The sequence below is a fragment of the Acinonyx jubatus genome, chromosome D3 (assembly GCF_027475565.1).
Source record: "Acinonyx jubatus isolate Ajub_Pintada_27869175 chromosome D3, VMU_Ajub_asm_v1.0, whole genome shotgun sequence".
Taxonomy (NCBI): Eukaryota; Metazoa; Chordata; class Mammalia; order Carnivora; family Felidae; genus Acinonyx; species Acinonyx jubatus.
Window position 1 is genome coordinate 84,098,826 of NC_069392.1, and position 22,227 is coordinate 84,121,052.

The 22,227-nt window shown below is 38.1% G+C and overlaps 1 protein-coding gene across 1 annotated transcript in view; it reads left to right on the forward strand.

Annotated features, from left to right (window-relative positions):
* Positions 1-22,227, forward strand: part of DOK6 (docking protein 6) — a 365,783-nt gene that overhangs the window by 100,511 nt on the left and 243,045 nt on the right. Inside the window, exon 2 of the mRNA XM_027069157.2 lies at positions 13,731-13,838. Coding sequence (XP_026924958.1) covers positions 13,731-13,838 — 108 coding nt within the window. The remainder of the gene's footprint in view (positions 1-13,730; positions 13,839-22,227) is intronic.

Sequence of the window (22,227 nt, forward strand, 5' to 3'; positions counted from 1 at the left end):
ATGCCATTTAGTTTAGACCTTGACATTTTCTTTCACTCCTGATTTTTATTACTAAACAAGATTTGGGTACTTAAAAAGAAAGGATACACATTTTGTTTAAAAGGGTGTTCTGGGGCCCTGTTTGGGACCTGTTTGGGGTTAAGAATTTATTTATAACTAAGCACGTGGAAGAAAGATCTCTTGGTGTGTTTGATCGCCAACAAGCCCAGTATTGACCTTAGGTTTCTGAGGTTTTAGAAGGAGGAAAGTAGAGTTGCAAACTCTCTCTTTTCTTTTTTGGTAGACAAGAGACTGTCTCCTGGGTTTTCACACGTGCAGTGTGTTGAGATTTTCATTGTATCAGAATAAATGGGTAATTCTCCTTCCTTGCCTGGTTTCCAATTCTTGAGAAACAAGGCTTTCTTGTAGATATTTAGAATATGTTTCTCTCTGATTTAGATGAACAGAAAACAATGGGAAGGGGTGTTTGAGTGAAGATTGAGGAAGAGGCATTTCCCACACGAGTGACTTCAAAAACAAACAAACAAAAACAATAGAAACAGACATTTGTTTCTGTATAGCACCTCTCTTTTAGCCCATTTCTGGGCTGTATATTTTGTGTCTGTATAGCACCTCTCTTTTAGCCCATTTCTTTGTTTTTAGCAACCTTTCCCCCCCCCACCTCCCCTTAAGGCTTTTATCCCTGGAGAAATTCTACCTGTCTTCATATCTTGGTGTTAGTTTTCCCATCTTTAAAATCGATACGTTGATACCTTGCTTAAGACTCAAGGACACGATGCATGAGGAGGTAATGTAGTCATTACAAAAAGAGGCTCTGAAACGAGAGTATCAGGATTTGGTCCTGCATCTCAGTTAGTGTCTTTCTTCTTTTTAACATTTCTGTGCCTCATCACGTGTAACACATGTAATGGTGAAGCCAAAAAGTGTTGTTTTGTGGATGAAATGAGTGAATCCATTTTAAATATTTAGACCAATGTGTGGTCTAGAGTAAGTGCCCACTTTGGAATTTTTAAAAGACCACGGGCATCCCCCTTATCCATGAAGGACATGTTCTAAGACCCCCCAGTGGATGCTGAAACCACAGATAGTACCTAACCCTATATATACCCAGTTTTTTCGCTTATGTAACACACCTGTGATAAAGTTTAATTTATAAAGGGGCTCAGTAAGAGATTCACAAGAACTAATAAAATAAACAATTACAACAAACCACTGTAATAAAAGGTATGTGAATATGGTCTTTCTCAAAATACCTTATTGTAATATACTCCCCCTTCTTCTCGTGATGATGTGAGATGATAAAACGCCTGCATGTTGAGCTGAAGTCAGGTGAATGATGTAGGCACTGTGACATTGCTTAGGCCACTGTTGACCTCCTGATGATATGTCTGTCATAAAGGGGATCACCTGCATCTGGACTGTGGTTGGGTAACTCAAATCACAGAAGGCAAAACCACTTAGGGTATTGACTTATTAATCCAGCAACTTTTAAGTAATTACTTTGCTCCGAATGAGTTTAGGGACGGGAGAGGAATGCAGGGATATATAAGGCACAGCCCCTTCTCTGAAGGAGATTATAATCTAATAAGGGAGATTAATTCTCAAAAGACACCAAAGAACAGATGATAAAGGAAAATGGGGTAAAGGGACATCCCTTTTCACCGGTTTGATCTAGGAAAGCCCCATGGGGAAGGTAGGACAAGATAGGATTCAGACGTAGCCAGGATTCTCAAGAGTGTGAATCGAAAAATAAAGGGATTTGAGATTCAGAATATGATTGAAACAGGAACTGAAACAAATCTACTCAAGGGGGTAATGAGTAAACCAGTGCAGTTTGAGGAGAGGATTTTCGTGGTAAAATTGACAGTTGTTTGATTGGACTTTGTGACTAGCTCGTGAAGGTTCTTGGATGGCAAGCTTCAGAATTCAAGATCTCTCTTGTAAGCAATGGGCTCTGGTGAAGCATTGAAAGATTTGTTTTTGGTATTTGTATTTGTTTTTTGGTCCAAAGAGATAACATGGCCAGAGCTGTGCTTTAGGACATTTATCATGCGATAATTCAGGAACTGTAGTGGAATAAAACAATGTGAAGGCAGGGATCAGATGGGATGCTAATAGAAGAGTGCTTACTATAGTAAGATTCCATTACTTTTTAGTAGAGAAAATGAAACCTAAGGGAGAAATGTTATGCATGAGTGATTAAACGTTTTTGTCAACCAAATGGATATTTGTATGGCATGGGATGCAAAGAGTTTCCGAGGTGGCTGAAGCAAAAAAGGGGAGGTGCTCTAAGAAATTGTGTTAAGCCATTACAAAGTAGGAAAATCGCAAAATATTAAAACAGGAAGCAAAAAAATGAGAGGGTGAAAAAATTCAAATCAGTAACCACATAAATGTAGCATTATGCATTTCTTTTAATAAGCATAAGTCATAAACATACTGCCATAAAGGAAATAATTGACAAATTTGACTATGTCAAAAACTTGTGTGAAAAACGGAACTATAAAAAAGTGAAAAGCCAAGCTACAAAATGTGTTTCCAACACATTTACCTAATAAAGGATTTAAAATTAAATATATTTTTAAATTCCTACAAATAAACAAAAAGGAAAAAAATACAGCATATCAACATGGATAAAGTTTAATCGTGTAATTGGAGTGAAGAATAGGTTTTGTAATGTGTTATACATGATGTTTTATATTATCAATGCAAAATTTAAAATTTGAAAATTAACAGATGTTGCTAATGCAGGCATAAACATGCATTAAGCACGTTAAAGTCTCTGATTCGAAGGATGCACCTTAACTTTTTTTTTTTAAGTTTATTTATTTATTTTGAGAGAGAGAGCCAGCGACAGGGCATGGGAGGGGTAGGGAGAGAGGAAGGGAGAGAATCCCAAGGAGGCTCCATACTGTCAGCTCAGAGCCTGATGTGGGGCTCGAACTCATGAACCTGAGTCAAAACCAAGAGTCAGATGTGTAACTGACTCAGCCACCCAGGCCCCCCGGGATGCACATTAACTTTAAGATACTTTAAAGAACAGTGGATTATTAGGGGCATTGAATAATTTTATTTTAAGTTGATAGCTTGCATTTAAGACAATTCAGAAGGTTTGTAGACTTAAACTAACTTGATCAACCAGTTTGAAAGAAGTAGTGGAAACGTTTGCTGATTTGATATTTTGAAGAATAGGCAACTTTATAGTTTTAAAGCGAAAAAGCACTAAATATTGAGTAGCAGGCGAGGAATCAACATTGGATGAGTCTGCAAATTTGTATCAAGAGGCTGGAGGAAGATAATATTTTCACGAGGAAGATATAGTTAATAGGAATTATTCTAAGAGGTAGATTGGAAAGCATCCATTTTACAGGAAGCCTGCAGTTTATAACTTTGTCAAGAGCAGTTTTCTTAATGCAAATGTTTATATGTCATATCGAACTCAGTACACCTACGACTAAACACATTTCTCCGGTGTTTTGACAATTGCGTAAATGCCATCATTCATTTAGTTACGAAGGTATGAAAACTTAGATGTAGCTCCAATCCATCTGTGGCTTCACTCCTGTCTAGTTGATTGTGAAATTGTAAATTTCCCCGGTAATGGTTTTCATCTTGGGCTCATCTTCTTTGTTTCCACTGACTCTCTTTCTGTGGTGTCAATGTGCTAATTACCCGAGGCCATGTCTGTATGGTCATAGCCATTTTAACCCTGACGCTGGTCTGGTATCCTTTCAATATTATTTCCGTTGCATCCCTCTCTTAATAAATTGATCGTTGACTCCTGCTGCAGCAAATGAAAGCTCTCTCTGATTTTTAAGGTCCTCTATCATGTTTATTTTTAGTCTTTTCTCTTTCCTAGATGTTTTTTTTTTCTCAATTCAAGTCATTTCACAATATCACAGTGGCATCTCTTCTGGATTTTACCGATGGATTTGGGGATGGTTTAGATAAGGGAAGGGGAGAATCAATAGCAACACCAAGATTTGAAGCTTGGGTGACTAAAAATATGCTTTAAAAATGGAAGAAATACGAAACCCAGGAGGGGAAGTAAAATGAAGAGGAAATATTTTGCGGTTTGATTTGGACATTTGACTTTTACTTACTGGTCAAAATATCAGTTTGAAATTGTGATCCCAAAACTCTTCTGTGATCCTGAACCTCTTGGCATGATTGAACACGGTACTAACTAGATTCATAAAATAAATACAAACTGGATTTGTTAATGGAATGCTGTTTTTCCTGATGATTGAATTCCACCTGTACGACTGACGGATGAAGGTAAAAGACCATGAATTTCAAAATCACACGTTAGTATACAGCCAAGGGATATTCTGACTTGAGAGAAACTACAGCTCGGAAGACATGGTTCTTTCCCGGTGATCTTGAGCAAAGGGAGAGGATTTTTGTTCTCTGTTGTGCCAGTGTTGGCCTGTCTGAAAGCAGAAGCTGAAAGAGTATCATTGTGAGATTCCTTCCAGTGCTGTGATTGTTTCCAAAAACCACCACCTGCTTGGGGTACCGCTCAGCAGGCCTGCTGTACAACTAGCTTTCATTCTCATGATAATGATGACAATTTCACACTCTCAACCTAAAACTTGCTACCGCAGTGAAGCATTTCATGTCTGGCTGTGACTCTAAGCCACGTGTGTATTCTCACCCAGTATTTCATTGATGGCCTGGTAGACAAACGCAGTCAAGAGAACTGTATGTATTCAGGCGAAAAAAAAAAAAAAAAAAAAAAAAAAACACTTGGCCTGCTCACAAATTGCTATTGGTGAGAACTGGGGAAATCATCCTTTGCCCTTGTGAATTTCACAATTGTTTTTCGGCATAATTAAGACAAAGTGGAAGCAAGATAATAGAAACGGAAAAGACTAGCATATTCATTTTGCTCATTCCAACTACATGAAATGAGAGAAATTGAGGTTTACATATTGTTCTTTAAGCATTATCTCAATGTTAGCATACAGCAATGTTTTTATGTTGCATTAGATAACACGAATGATGCAGGGCTCACATCTGGGGTTTGTGCGTGCACAAATCTGACTGCAGGGCTCAGTCCCCAGATGTCCGCATCACTCCTGTCTCTTTCTGTAGTGCTGAATGGGTAGCCTCCCCTCCCCTCCCCATCCTTGTGCTGTGATTCCCTCCACAGGGCTTAGCACTATTGAAAAGACTACTTACGAATTCACGTAATTATCTGCTATCACCTGTCTATCCACTGGGATAGGAAAAAGAAATCCTGCACGAAGCAGGAACTTTATTTCCTTAAGAATAGAATTTTGGTGGTTGTTATCCTTTCTTTCTCTCTCTCTCTCTCTCTCTTCCTTCCTTCCTTCCTTCCTTTCCTTTTTCTACTATGTCCACAAAATATAAAATTCTCAAATAGTTTTTGAATGAGTGTTTGGGAGTGATTCTGGTGTTGGGATATATTTAACAGCAATTAAATATAGGCCAGCATTGAAAGATACCAAAGTTCATATCTATACTGAAATGATAGCCAAAGATAACCTTATCAGTGCATTAAACTGAATCCTACGTATTAACCACTTTTCACAAAACTGTGCCTCTCGCTAGTACCGTACATATGTTGCGAGAGGACCAGGACCGTGGACTACCACTTGGAGTTGCTCAGAACTACAAGTTCTCTAGTTGCAGTGTCTATTCCTGGATGGGCTTTGCTTATTTGGTTTTGCTGATTTGTTTATCTGATACACAGTTATAAATAAGTAATTGAGTCCTGTACCCCAAGTTATCATTCATATCTTATCTTACTTTCCGAAGGGAATACAAATAAAAGCCGCTCCCACATAGTCCACTTTCTTCTGTAGGCTTTAAAATCTCTAGAGGTGAAGTTTCCGTGACTCCCTTTAGTCCAGTGGACCCTCGGGTTTGACAGTTCCTATAATCAGAAATTCTTCTGAGTTTCTGACCAAATCCTATTTGAAGTGAAGAGTTCACTAGGTCAACATGGTGGAAAAGGTCCATTATACCCGACTTTTGGTGAAGGTAACGCTTGTGAACGAGTCCCAGCTAAAAACACATAATTATGGCTGTGAACTAAAGCCAAGAAATCACCATTTACTTCACAGTGAGTCTTAAATGGAAAAGGGATGTCCTTTGTGTAAAATCACCTTGGAAAGAGAAAACACTAAGGAAAAGAGATTGCTATGAGGTAAAAAGGGTTTCCATCAGATAGAAAGGAATTAAGAGGGTATTTAATTGTGGCAAGCTGGCTAGCTGCCTAATGCAGTGGAAAACTGAGGCCATGGAACATCTGGGGATCCTGGGGGTCTGTGGAGTCCTGGCAACAGTATGGAATTTTCTAGAAGGAAAATCTGAAGAGTCCTCAGGAGCCTGCTTGGTGAGACAACTAGCATGTTTGGGAGATAACTCTGAAAGAGAAGGTGAGATCCGCCAATCCCTCAGAGAGTGAAACAGCATCCTGAGCTATGATGGGACAGGCAAGACTGTCATCAGCTAAGGGACAGAACACAGGAGAAAAGTGCATCTTCCTGCAAGCACTGAGATCTGTTGCTAACCAGCCAAATGGTCCCTGCGTCTTCAATGCCCTTGAAGAACCAGACAAAGGAGACTGTACCAGCCCCTCCCACATACTGCTAACAAAAGGCATTTATTATTATTTTGTGTCCTGGGACAAAAATAAAAACAAGGTATCTAATTCCATTTCTGTGGTTCTCTTTCATGTACTTGAAGAATTAGTATCTTTCATTTATAAGCAAAATAAAGCCTACTCCTTTATTTATTTATTTATTTATTTGTTCCTCAGAGGAGTGATTCCCTGGTCTCAAGCAATCATTTTACTGCTCATCTCTGGAATTTCTCCAGCATACTTATTATATAAGACACTACTTCTAGGGCTTAAAGCAGAACACAGTGCACTATTAAAATCATGTTTGATGAAGAGTAACAAAGAAGTGATTTCCTCATGCTTCGGCTTATTTATGCTGCTAGGATGAAGGTTGTTTTTAGAACGCTGATTCATGCTGAATTTGACTTTACATTGACACAGAATACTTCCCAAGTCTCAGCACCGGAGCCCTTTTTATTATTTTACTCTGATGACAAAGCAAAACATTTTGGAAGACTGCATCAAACAAGAAAAGAAAGCAAAACGGAAAACCTTGGCATTCATTAGCATTTATTAAATTATTCTGTTACTGATTTATGTTTAAGGGTTCAACTAGACCTCTAGTCAAAGTATTAATAGTCCAAATAGCTGTGATGCATTTATATCATTTTCCCCAATACACTATGTGTTTTCATCACTTTACGGTGAGATTTCCATTAGACTTTTGAAATATAAAAAAAGAACTGATTGAGACAGACTAATTTGAGGAACTTTGTAGTGTTGACCCGGAAAATGAAACAGCCAGTTATTTTTAGCAGCAAAATGGGTTTATTGGGGAATAGCAGAGGAATTGTAATTTGAGAGTGAACCCCAGGCAAGTCTAGAGAACAAAGGAGAAGAATGGCTGTGGCTGTTATAATAAAAAAAAGTCCATGGGAATAAACAGGGTTCAGAGTATAGTGGCTCCTCATTGGCTGACTTGTGACAGCCTCTCCCTGGCTGGGTTGTTGCCAGGCAAGGAGAAAATCTTCCTTTCCTCTGCTGCTGGAGGCAAGTGTAGGACTCTTCCTTTGGGGATGCAAGATACTTTTCTTTCTGTGGAGTCCTGGAAGGGTGGCTGAGTGGCAGGGTGTGAGAGCCCCCCCTTCTGGTCTTTGACTTCATTTTAAAAGAGGTTCTTTTATTCGTTTTATTCTTTTATTTCATGGCAGACACTGATCTACGTGGATAGTTCCCTGCCCACTTTAAAAACAAAACAGTCAGTTATTTTACCAGCAAATGTGTTTATTTGGGAATAGCAGAGGATTTGCAATTCAGAGTAAGCAAGCTATAGCAAAAGCCCCAGGCAAGTCCGATAAGCAAAGGAGAGAGACATTATTTTATAAAGAAAATGGAGGACATTGGGAGGGAGACAAAGGTCCACTGAAGGAAAGCGAGGGGCCAGGGTGATACCAACTTCTCGTGGGCTGGGTTGCCTGGCAAGGAAGGAAATGTTCCTCTTCCTGTTGGAATGTTAAAGCAGTATTGCATTTGCAAGGGGCATCTCTTCCCTTAGAGGTGTGTGACTGAGAGTGGTGGTGAGTGAGTGCTCCCCCTTCTGGCCTCCTGACTCCATTTTATGTACTTAGTTTTTTTTTTAGGGAAGAATTTTTTATTTTTATTTTTATTTTTTATATTAAATATAATTCATTGTCAAATTGGTTTCCATACAACACCCAGCGCTCATCCCAACAGGTGCCCTCCTCCTGACTCCATTTTAAATGAGATTTTTGTGTATTAATTTTAACACTGCAAAATACCTGACCAATAGTCTTCAAAACTCTTGAGACCATGAAAACCAAAAAAAAAAAAGGGAAAAAGACTGAAAAATTATCAAAGATCAGAAGGATCTGAGGAGATAGGACAACTAAATGCAATGTGGTGTCCTGGATTGGATCCCCAAACAGAATAAGATATTGGTGGAAACACAGGTGATTTTTCAATAGACTCTGTCGTTTAGGTAATAGTACTTTACCAATGTTAATTTCTTAGTTTTGAAAAACATTCCATGGTTATTTAGGATGTGAATATTAGGGATAGCTGGGTAAAGTCTTTTTAGGAATTCTCTGTACCATTTTTTCAGCAGTAAATCTAAAATTATTCCAAAATAAGAAAATGATAATTTAAGGGCCTCTGCTTGGTAAACAGTTTATTGAATCAAGTCTTTAACAATAATTTTTGGCTTTATGTGGTTGTATCTCTTAATGTAATAGCAGATAGACAAGATACTACTGAAAATATCCACTCTTTTTATTATTCATTACCAGATTTATTCTATAGCAATACAGAGTGCCAAAATGGAAACACTTATGCTTTCCAACTCATATTTAACTCGTTTTGACATTTTAATGGAAAATAACTGTAGTCACACAAGATGGGCATTACAGTCAGTGAGTGTGTTTGTGTATTTCCATGAATATCATAAGGCTTCATTTGACGTCATCATGGCTTGAGAGCTATGAGCAATAAAGTGCAAAGGGTACAGGGGAAAGCATTGTTCCATAGGAAGGAACAGAAACCATGTTACCAGGGATCTGGTCTCAATTCCTTTCAAAGAGAGTCTTCCTGCCTCACTAAGATTCTAAATCTATTAATAAATAGAAATCATATTGAAATTCTATATACATCTCATTTTGCCAATTATATTTTTAGTGATCTGCTCTAATCCCTCAAATTTCTACTCAGATTCATGGAACTTTTTTTTCGCTTCCACAATATCACTACTCCTACAAATATCTCCACTACCAACCAACCACCACCATTTCTGCTAATAAAAACAAAATCTAAAAGTATCTGTCTTGGTCAGCTTGGACTGCCATGACAAAATACCATAGACTGAGTGGCTTAAACAACAGACACTTATTTTCCCATCCTTCTGGAGATTAGAAGTCCAAAATCAAGGTGCCAGCATGGTCAGGTTCTTGGGGAACCCTCTCCCTATCTTTCAGATGGTCACCAGTTCTCTGTGTGCTCACATGACTTCCTTCTTTGTATGTGGGAGCACAGAGAGAGAGAGAGAGAGAGAGACAAAGCAAGCTCTGTGGGGTTTCTTCTTATAAGAGCACTTACCCCCTCCTGAGGGGCCCACCCTCATGACCTCATCTAAACCTGATTACATCTCAGAGGCCCCATCTCCAGATACCGTCGCGTTGAGGGTGTGAAATCCAACGTGAGAGTTCAGGAGAGATGCAATTTAATTCGTAGCGGTGTTCAAAACCCAAGAGTTTCAGATAAGAGTGTGGACAATGTGACAAACTCGTATTCTAGACAGTTTCTGCAGGTTATCTTTGTAAATCCTCAAATAGCAACTTCATGAGGTATATTGGTCTTAATGTACAGATGAGGAAGTTAGATACTAGAGAAGTTAAAATAACTTCTGCAAGACAGGCATTTAAAAAATAGCAGTATATGCACTAAAATCAAGATATTCTGGCTAAAGAATGATATTCTTGGGCATTGCAGTAAAATACCCTCAATCCCAATACAAATGTGTGGGACTTATACTAATGACTGAGGGAAATGATTCATCCTGGGCAAAAATTCACACTGTATTGTGGAAGGAGTAATTTTAGGAAGAGAGTAAATGAATGCATTTTTTTCTCTTTCATTCAGCTGTGTAATAATAAATGTAAATAGCCATATAGGTTAATAGTATTCAAACTATTGTGAAATTAACAGGAACTCACTTGCACTCAACAGAGAATTTAGTTTGTTAATATTATATATCATATAATAACCATAATTATTGGAATTATTTGAGACCTTTAAAAGGATGTTGTTACAAGCAGTGCTTTTTATAATGTATGTAAATATCCATAATGGTTATGGATGTGCTGAACAAAGTCTGCTGCTAAGGGTATTTTTATCAGTTTTGCATTATACTACCCTCTGTTAGTTCATGACTCCTCTGTAGCCTTACAGAGGCGTGAACTTTGTATATTTTGTTTCTGTTCACTGTCACACTAATCATATGTTATAGGCATTATTTTCCACCAGCCAAGAGAAGGATACGTGCTTAGAGGGTTCAGTGACTTGCCCAGAATTTACAATGGCTCTCAAAAGGGATCGAGTTGGAATTCCAAGTCCAGTCGTTATGGTTCTGCATTCCGAGTTTCAGAGATCATTAACGTGTTGGTTTTTATTTTTAAAAATTTGTATATGGTGCTCTAATTGTTCTGACCACAGAATATTTGGATATTCTGATTCTGTACTTTGTTAGAACTACGTGTCGTTAGTAAAAGAAAGTGTCCCTATGTGTGGCTTTGTCCTCTGTGGCAAATTGCACTTACTTTGTAAGTTAAAGGAGTCGACCTTGTTAGGAAACTACTGTGCACTAGGATGTGGGCTCATCTTGTTGACTCTTCCCTCTGTCCTATGAGGTCCCTTCTTTATGAGACATGGAATGATTAGTCTAAGGTTGCACAGCTAGTAAATGGCTGAGCCATGATGTGAATCCATCTGTTGGATTCCCACATGTTGGGAGAGGTCATTGTGAGGATGCTACCACCAGTTGACCTGAGGGCTGGACTGGAGCAGTCAGAGGTTCCTCACCTTACCCTGTCCTTGGAGGGCACCTTCCACCGTACCTGTAGGCAGAAGCATTTCAAGCACAGTCTTGAACAGGCAATGTGTTGTTGAGACCATCTGGACTGAATATGTGGCTGAACCCCATTAAGGCTTCTCTGTGTACTTTTTAAGATTCAGCACCTTGTGGCTGATAAGCCTAGTATATGAGTTCCCTTGCTCAGTAAACCTGCCACCTACCGACCTGGGGTGGCCTGCCTCTTTCTTGGGTCTCTCCTTGACCAGATTTCACCCAGGGAACTCCCAAGTATGCAAACTAACACAAAGTTTTACTTATCTTCCACGATACCAAGCTGCCTTTTCTTGTATGTTCGTGTTTTCTAAATTCATTACCTTAAATTTACTTAAAATATAAAGACCTTTCTAAAGTTTAAAGAACAGAATCTATAATGCTGAATAAACCCATGGAGAACTGAGTTGAAGCTAAATAAACCACATGTTGATATTATATTATAATCAATATTCACAATCGCTTTATAGTATTTTACTGTGAGGATGGAGATCAATAAGGGGCCACCAAATACATAGGTAACTAGAACACAATGTGCTAACCCCAAGTGTGTAAGAAGAATACCAGGAGATCTGAGGGGGTGATGTGACATCTTATTTCCAGGTATGTGGGTAGAAATCCTGTGACACAGGAGATGTATCTCAGGCAGGTGGAGAAGGAGAGACACGTGCACATGTGCCGAAGCTCAGGATTGTCCTTCAGATGCTTTTTGAAGCTACTAGGAAGGAGCTAAAAAGGTAGCAAGAGTCAAGTGGAAGTGTGAGCCTTGATATTCTGTTTATTCTGTTTTGAGGAGAGATCTTCCGCACGATTGGTCAGAGTACCTTGTAACATGGGAAACACTGTCTTCTAGCCAGTAATGAACAACGCACGCTCCAAAAAATATTATATTATCTGGCCAGTATTAGTTAAAAAAAAAGAAGAAGAAAAGAAAAGAATAGAAGAAAAAGAAGAAAAGCATAGTGTAGCAACTTTACAGTTTGAATAAAGAAATAGAAGAGAAATACAGTGATCTAAGTCTCTGATGCTTCCTTCTGTGCATTTCTTTCTTTCTCCTTTCTTTCTTTCCAACATTTATTCATTTTTGAGAGCGAGAACGAGAGTGTGAGCATGAGTGGGGGAGGGGCAGAGAGAGAGAAGACACAGAATCCAAAGCAGGCTCGAGGCTCTGAGTCGTCAGCTCAGAGCCCGATGCGGGGCTCGAACCCATGAACCATGAGATCATGACCTGAGTCGAAGTCAGATGTCCAACCGAGTGAGTCACCAAGGCTCCCCTCTTCTGTGCATTTCTTTAGGGCTATAGAGAATGTATACTCCAGCAAAACTGCTAAATGTTGAAAATTTAAAATTGTGGCCAGGGGCACCTGGGTGACTCAGTCGGTTAAGCGTCCTACTTCGGCTCAGGTCATGATCTCACAGTGAGATCAAACGTGAGTTCAAGCCACACGTTTGGTCTTTGTACCGACAGCTCAGAGCCTGGAGCCTGCTTCGGATTCTGTGTCTCCCTCTATCTGCTGCTTCCCCGCTTGTGCGCTCTCTCTCTCTCTCAAAAATAAATAATAGATAAACTTAAAAAAACTAAAAAATAAAATTGTGGCCCATTTGCCTTGCTAGAACTCTCCAGTCACTGAAAGGAGACTCATTTTATTACTTTGCTTTAAACATACCTGGGGAGGGAGGGTGACAGAGTGGGCATCAGGTGACAGGCTAACAGTCCGATATTAATTAATCCTATGAAACAGGGGCAAAGCCTAGGAATGATGGTTTGTAGGTGTGTAATTACTAGTCCTGCTTTTTTACCAAAGCTGAAGAGATGTGTGTTCTGACAGAGGTGTGTTCAAATCCTGACACTGTCACTGTCTTTATCCTAAAATGAAGAAAACCTACCTCATGTAGTAGAAATGAGGATTACATGTGTATATAAATTTTTAGATGCATTACACATAATAAGCATTTAACAGATACCAGTTACTCTCTAGTATAAAAGAGTAAAACAGATGCTTCCATTATAAAAACACCTATCTTCCTGCTTTCTAAATTAATATATGAGTGTTTGGGCTTTTAAAACAAACGAATCCTACAAGATAAGCAGTTTTAAATGTGCTGATATTTGAAAGATAGAAAATAGAGCATTAGGAAAGTGCATTGATCTCATGAATCGTGACTCATGGAAAACAAAATTGTTTGTCACTGGCACGCTGAGATAAATATTTTATGCGATATTGACACCATTTGATTTTATTAGATTAGAAACGATTGAAGCCAGCGCATTGAAAACCTCAAACCATAAAATCTTTTCACAAAATATCATTTTTAAATTAAATATTGTGTTTTTAAAAGTTTGCTGTGATATTGATGAATAACCTGGTTTAGACTCAAAAAATGTTCTCTCATCAGTACATTTAACAAAAATTATTTCCAACGGGTTAACTGAATAGGTAAATTCCTGACATTACAAAACTCATGCGGAAAGGTAGATAATAAGATTCCTTCATTTGCTTTCAGATTTTCAGACGATGCTGGTTGGTTTTCAAGAAAGCTTCTAGTAAAGGACCCAGAAGGCTGGAGAAATTTCCAGATGAAAAGGCAGCGTATTTCAGAAACTTCCATAAGGTAAGTCACCGTGTTTGGAATCGCTGGGGAATAACTGGGACCCCTTGGCAACGACTCATGGAGACGTTTCTTTTGATAGATGAAATCTGCAGAGGCAGAATGCACAACCAGGATAAAATGTCCCTGTTCAGATAAAATGCAAAAGTTATTTTTCTCCTTTATTTTAATCATCTGCTGTAAATGCCAGTGGTTCCTCTGCAAAATGAAAGACTCATTTTTATTGCTACTTTGCAAAATGAGATGACTCATAATTCAACCACATCATTTCCCAAGGTGCTGAGTAGGCATTTTCCCTCTGTTCAGGTTAATTGTGCATTTGTTACTTTGATTTACACTGTGGGCAATATTTAGGAGATAAAACTTTCGAGGCTGGCATTAACAGTGTAATGGCTCTGCTAATGTGCATAGTATTTGCTGTTAGATGGCTTTAACAGGAAAGGATCATCGAATATGTTGATGTGTAGAGATGTAGCCACACATTCCATGAATGAAATATCCATTTACTAAGAATTAAAAGTATGTAGGAAACAACCCTAGAATGATACTAAAATTGCTACCTAGCGTTGTGTTTGGTGATAACATCAAAACACAGGTAAGTATTTGATAATTAGATGGTCAGAATTCCCGGTCAGAACTCAGAACTGTGAAGCAGTTTTGTTTGTTGCCGAAATGCTTCAATAAGCCCCATAAAACATCTAATTTCTCATGGTTGGTAGTACAGGGTAGTTACCCTGAATGATGTAGTGATTCTGTGGAATTTATTTTATGTGATATATGGTCTAATTCCTCCTTTTATTAAAAATAGGGTGCTTGCCAGGAGTTGGCAGGGGATAAATAGACCTAGCACAGAAACTGTCCTCTATGATACCATAATGCAGGATGTATGTCATCAGAAATTTGTCCAAACTCAATGTACAATGCTGAGGATGAATCTTCCTGTAAAGTATGGACCTGGGGTGATTACGTTGCGTCGAAGTAAATTCATCACTTGTAACAAATGTACCACTTTGGGGTGGGATGTTATTAAAGGGGGAGGGAATAGGGAAATCTCTGTACCTTGAGTTCAATATTGCTGTGAACTTAAAAATTCTCTAAACGATAAAGTCCTTTTAAAAATGGATTATTCTACACTAATGGACTAACCAACTCTGTTACACAAGTAACTAGCAGCAATTTCTACTCTATTTGAAACTGTATCAGAGAATGTAACATTTGAATTTCTTTAACTCTCTATGAGGTATTCTAAATATTAGTATAGATTTACTGTCAGAGAATCCAAGCTCACGTTCCTGCCCAACCACTTACTAGCTCACGGGAGTTTGGTTTTCTCATGTGTACGTGTTCTTTACATACCTTTTTTGAAGACTGCTGGAGATAAAGTATCAAAGATAGTGTGCATATTCTTTCTACGTGAAAAATTATCTGGAGTCTAAAGTTACACTGGTATTTTGTATTAGGATTGTGATCATGGCAATATTTTTAAACCTGACTTTGTGAAAAACTGCAAAGTTGTGAAATGTGAGTCTGTGACCTTTAGTTTTTGAGTAAAATTTTGAAAGGCTGAGCATACTCTATACTCTGGATTCCTGGTCAGAACCCCTGCCCACTGGTCAATGCGGGATGCTCTTCAGCCAGAGAACCCAGAGTCCATGCACTTAAGACTCAGGCAGAATCCTCAAGAAGGAGAAAGATCACCCTGGAAAATAAATTGTTGAGAAAGATCAAGAATCTTAATCACGTGTCTGTGTGTGTGTGTGTGTGTGTGTGTGTGTGAGACGAGAACATTAAGATCTGCTCTTTTATCAACTTTCAAGTATATAATACAGTATCGTTAACTGTTATCACCATGCTGCACATTAAATTTCCAGAACTTATTCATCTTACCCTCTGACCAGGGGGGAGGGAGATGCTGACTAGCCTTATTTTGGTAATCATTTCACAATGTACACATGTGTCAAAGGACCACATTGTATACCTTAAACGTATACAATGTGATATGCCAATTATATCTCAATAATCAAGCTGGAATAAAAACCACTTAACCACATTACGCACTGGGTAAGATTGTACACTCTAGAATCTAGCTTGCATATTCAACAGTTGTGGGAAATTGCATAAACTGTTTACGCACTTAATTTGTCTCCTCTTTTAGATTCAGATTATAATAGTATAACGAATTATAACCCAAAGAAGGGTTATTGTAAGGAAAAAAGTGGTACTATAGGCATAAAATGAGATTAAGTATAATAAGATATTATTAACAAATTAAATTTTTTTTTAATTTTTTTCAACGTTTTTATTTATTTTTGGGACAGAGAGAGACAGAGCATGAATGGGGGAGGGGCAGAGAGAGAGGGAGACACAGAATCAGAAACAGGCTCCAGGCTCCGAGCCATCAGCCCAGAGCCTGACGCGGGGCTCAAACTCACGGACCGTGAGATCATGACCTGGCTGAAGTCAGACGCTTAACCGACTGTGCCACCCAGGTGCCCCAACAAATTCAATTTTATAGCTAAGTATACAACTAGTTACTTGGCATATAGTAAGTTTTAGTAAATGTTAGCCAGTTTTTAATGTTTATTTATTTTTGAGAGAGAGTGGAGAAGGGGCAGAGGGAGAGGGAGGCTCTGAAGCAGACCGTGTGCTACAGCAGAGAGCCCAATTTGGGGTGCAAACTCCCAAACTGAAGTCGGACCCTTAAACGACTGAGCCACCCAGGCGCTCTGGTGTTAGCCCTTTCAGTCTAGGCTAGATGTGACGGTGACTCGGGTACAGGTGTCACTGTTGGAGCTGGAGATGGAAGGATGCATTCTGGATATGATGTGTGGACACTGACAAGATGTACTTTGGGATTCCATGTTGGGTCTTCGTGAAAGGTTAGGACTCGTGAAGATTCCTGAGTTTGGGTTTGAGCAACAGACAAGAGGATGGTGAAATTCGTGAAGATGGGGAAGACTAGAAGAGCAGACTTTGAGTAAAAATCACAAGCCTTCACTGACTGGCTATAGGAGAAACGGGAGAGGAGTACGAGTTGCTGTCTTTTCCAGACTGGGCGACAGATGAGTGGTCATGCTGTGACAGAGACAGGAACCCTGTGCACAGGAGCAGTTTTCAGTGGTGAAGAGAAGGCCTTCTTGGCCTGTTAGATTAGGTGTCTCTACGGCACATTCAGATAGATATTTTTCCTTAAACAGTTAGAACTTCAGGCAGACTACATTGAAAATGCCCAGGAGAGCTACTGGATGGTGATGTTAAGGTGGGTGTGTACTAATGTGTGTCTGTGAAAGCTTGATCAGTGTGAAACGAAACTCTTTCCTCTAAAAGACGTGGACTTGGGTACCAGTCTTGTGACATTCAGGGTATTTTACAGGGATTTCAAATCTAAGTTCATCAAGAGTTAACAAATCAAAAAAGTTGACACTTGATGGAAAAAAAAAACCGACTAATTCAAAAAATGGTAGAAAATTATGTAAAGTGGCACTTGAAGGAGGAAATGCTAGTAAAAGAAATGTTAAAACCCTGAAGAGTATTTAAGTCCTTTATAGTGATTATCAAGACTGTTTAACTGGAACTTCCCAACTGAAAGTTTTAATAATTCTAAAGAAAGAATTGTTTATTTTCCCGACAAGAAAACTGTGAAAACTACCATCCTGCTGTTCCTGAAAACACCACCCCAGAGGTTAGACGGTGTTAATTTGTCCAAGCCCCGAACAACTAGCCATCAAGGCAAATGAGCAGTTACAAATACATATTCATGATATTTTTATCCTGACCTATACTTTTGTTGCTGCAAAATCAAAAACTGAACCATCCCTTCCCATGGTTTTTTCCCTGAGAAGAATTATGAATCCTTTTTTTGGAGAGCTGTGAACTTCTCAGTTCCCTCTCATGGTCTGGTTAAATAAAGGGAGATCTCTTTATGTAAAAGGCTGACACTTTAAAAATCTTTGTTTTCCTTTGAGTAATTAATGGTCAATTCAAATATTAGATCTCCAGAATTGTAAAACAAAATCTTCATTTTCAAGATAGTTTAAAGTAGACTAATATGGATTCCCCAACTGTTCTATTTGTTAATTATTAAATACTTTAAACTTGTGCTTGGTCAGTTATTTTGATAGGCCCCAAAATCTGCTACAGTGCTCAATAGCACTAAATCAAAGTAATCAAATGAGTGATATATTTCCAACCTTAGTGAGGGGCTTTATGAAAAATAGCTAAGGACACAATTACTTCTTCCCCAACTTTAACTTTGTCCTATACTCTATCTGGAACATACATATTATAAAGCTTATGAGTATTAATGGTCCCATTTAGACTTTTGATATGTTTACTGTGAGAGAGATCTTGCTGCATAAATCAATTTATATAGGAAACTGCTATGAAATGGTATATACCTTTTTTTTACTTCTTGGTAGAAAGAAATTTGAAATTCAAATCACTGGCTGCTGAAGGAAGTTATTAAAAATGCATTAGGATTGGAAATGTAGCTGTATATAATTGTCATAACAGATATTCAAAACAAATTTATCCTCAATGAAAACTGAACTAAAGCAATTTACATAGAATCAGCTAATAAATTTTCCTTAATTTTCTAAGCAGATGAAAAAGAAACAGTTCATAGAAATTTTAATAAAATAAATATGAGTGCTGTCTGTAGGGAGGAAAGTATAAATAAAATCCCTGACAAGAATGAATGAAGATAGAACTATGTGAATTTCCAGTGATGAGGACTACGTGATTCCAGAAAATCAATGCCTGTATTGGGACGAATCTTATTTCTGAATCCCCTACAACCTGACATTGGAAACATCATTTTGTTCTATCTGCTTTACTCTTGGTTGGAGTTGTCATTATTTATCTTTATGTAAAGCAAACATCTGAGAAACTTGGGGAAAAGTTGAAGGCATCCTACCTGGAGATACAGTGTACCCTTAAACAGAGGAGCCAAACTACAGGTAAATGTGTCAACAGCACGTGTGCATAGTGTGTTATGTGGAACATTTTCATTTTGATTCCAGTAGCTATACTTGGATGAGCACAGTACTTGGTGTGACGTGAAGTGTGTTAAAGGCTTGGTGTCTCTTGAAAAGTCTGTTGGAAGTTCCCACAGTGGTAATCATTTGATCGCGTTAGGGCATCTTACCCAGTTGTTCATTCATCCATTCATTCATTCATCCATCTGTAATCTCTTATCTTGAAGAAGTCTCAATTTTTTTGACTAAGCTATTAACATACACATTGATTCTTGACACAGTCACACATGAACCCCTGATCATTTATTTATTGGTTTATTCATATTGTCTGATCACATGTTAGTCACTGAAAGATGACTTAAAGAAGTGGATGAAACGTTGCATTTTATGTAGGAGGAAAAGAAGGGTGGAAATGCCCAAGACATGATGCACCCCCTGTGTAATTTATGTCTCTGACAGAGATGGGTGGGTCGTGAATGGACAGCTCTAAAATTAGCAAGAGAGACCAGGTGGTAAGAGCTTCACGTGGAGGGCATCAGCAAAGTTGTGATCTCAGAATACTAATAGGGAACTCTCAGAGTTAAACTTAATCTTTGTTATATTGAATCAAGTTCAATTAAAATTTTACAACATCTAAGATATCTCCAATAAGTATCACTTTGGGCAGTTGAAGGATGCCATGGAAACTCGATCACTCAGTAATCAGGGTTTTTGTTTATAACTCGTTACTCCACAACAGATATCGGTTCACTGAGAAGGAATCAGACTCAGAAAATATCCATAAGACTGATCTGGACTTGACTTAGAGTATACAGAAATATGATTTATGTTAGCAAAATTACTGTCTTTCTTTGACTTTTTAAAACTATCCATTTGTGTGTGAGGCAGTCATCCACAATGGTACTACATCTAAAAAAAAAAACAAAACACATAAGATGACTTAAATAATATCTTTCCCTCACTCTACTATGTGTAAAATGCAAGTCATACCATAGCTCACAAAGTGAGATGATAATTTCATGTAAGACAGTATGTAACTTGTAAAATAACTATGATTGTGCCAGTCATTTCTGCCTCAGATTTTGTATCTTTGAAACCAGGGAAATAATTCATACCAACTTTAGAAAAATTTTGAGACTAATTTGCCTGATAACGTAACTTGTAACTTCAAACCAGTCATTTTATGTGGTAAATCAGATAGTAATTTGAGGAAGAATATTCAATAGCACAACTCTGTGATGACATTATCTCCATCATTTCTGAAGCATTTTTACATTTATTTAATGGATTAGATCCAATTCTCTTTATTATTTCGGAATATCATCAATGCATTTTTGGTTTTGAAACATCTCTTTTTTTACCCAGAGTCTGGTTAATTGTGCAATATCTGACAGATGTAACAGGAGACACGCTTAATGCGTAATGGTCACTGAAGGCAAATTGTTTTTCTGCCATTCATGGAAAATCACATATTATACCACAAGTAATGAATGCATATTCATTTATAGCTTACAAGTTGAAAAATATTTCAGTGAGGATTCATTCTTGAATTAATATATTGTACCTCACTATAAATGTCTACCTAGAAACTTTTATAAGTAGCAATGATGTTTTGTATTTAGTTTAATGCACATAATATTTAGAAATATTAAAGCCTTTTTCCATGTAACACTTGTACAAAAAACAAAGTCAGAATTTGAAGATTCCACTAACAACCCAAGATTACAAATCAGTAGCAGTCACTAAACTGATTTTATTGATTACAGAACAGGTTCTTCATTTAGGGAACGGTGGGTTTTGAAATTTGGTGAAATTGCTTGTCTTGATGAGAACAGTTGCATTTGCTCTACTCACAATCATTGTCACACATAACTTGACCTCCTGAAGAAATGGTTGAATTCTTGCTAACCAGTGTCCAGGGAAATTCTATTTTTTGCTTCCTTGTTTTGTTGTTTTTTTGTTTATTTGTTTTTGTTCTCAGAGAGAATGAGAGAGATGATGTTTGCTTACAAATGCATCTATTTTCTCCTACTTCTCATTTTCCAGAATCTGTTTTAATCAAGTTAATCAGATTTACATGTCCAGTGTACTAGATTACATTTTAACATGATTTGCCATACCTGGAAATTTCCAGATTCTTTCTATCTTTTTGTAAAAGGTTTGTCTGGGGGTAGGGGAAGCTGTCCCCCTAAGCTCGGGGCGGCCATGATATTCTCCTAGGCTTACAGCTGGTACAGCCAACTCTGATAGTGGTCGAAAAAGTCAACCTTTATATCTTTTATTCCAGTTCCATTTTGCAAAAACCAATATAGTTGGACTCATCATTATCCCCAAAGGTTGCAGTACAATCACTAACAATAATTACAGCACAGTTTTCATTTTCTATTGTTGCGTAACAAGTTACCACAAATTCAGGGGTTGACAAAACACCTATTTATGAGCCCCCAGTTCTGTAGGGCACAGGTGTAGCATGGCTGGTGTTTCTGTTGAGGGTTTCATGGGCACTGAAGTCAGTTGGACCGAGTTGTCTTGTGGTTATAGAGAAAAGTCTGCTTCCAAGTGCCTAATATGGTTGGTGATTTTAGTTTCCTTCAGCTGCATGACTGATGCCCCCGTTACCCTGTTGGCTGGTCAAGAAGGAACCACTCTCAGTGCTAGAGACTACCTGAAATCCTTGACATGTGGTTCTTTCCCTCCCCAACACAGCAGTGGCACAACGAATTCTTTGAAGCTTTAACTCTCAGACTTCTCCTCTGTGACCAGCTGGAGAAAACACTGCTTTTAACAAGTTCCAGTGATAGGTCAGGTACACCTGGAGTAGCTGGGTTGTGATCTAACTTCAGTGTATCATGTAAATTTTCATTGTATTTTTAATTTGGGAAAGAATTTTTTGGTTGGCAAAGTGAGAGAGCTACTGTTCCCTCATAATGTGTAGGAGGTATAAACATTAAAGACATTGTATTTGAAATGAAACATGATGAAACTTTGACATTTCACGCGTGGGATTTAACTAATTCAACACCCATTTGTAACTCACTTCTTCCTTTCCCATCTCCACCATAGAGATGGAGAAAACTGGATGGTCACTTTTTCATACTTCCTGTGGTTAGAAAGGTCCCTTTCTGGCTAATGAAATATAAACTTAAGCCTGCTAAAAGGTACAGAAGAGATTTTATTTTCTGCTATGGCCAGCAATGTCCCTTATTCCTTTCTCCTAAATTGAAAACATGATGGCTGGAAATGCAGCCACCATTTTGCACCCATGAGGAAATGAGCATAAGAGAACAGAGAAGGGTAGGACAAATATTTGGCCCTGAGATGCTTCTTCTAATATCAAACCACTGGACCAACACCAATAACTGCCTACTTCAGAGTTCTTATGTGAAAAGTTTGAACTGTTTGTTCAAATCAGTGTC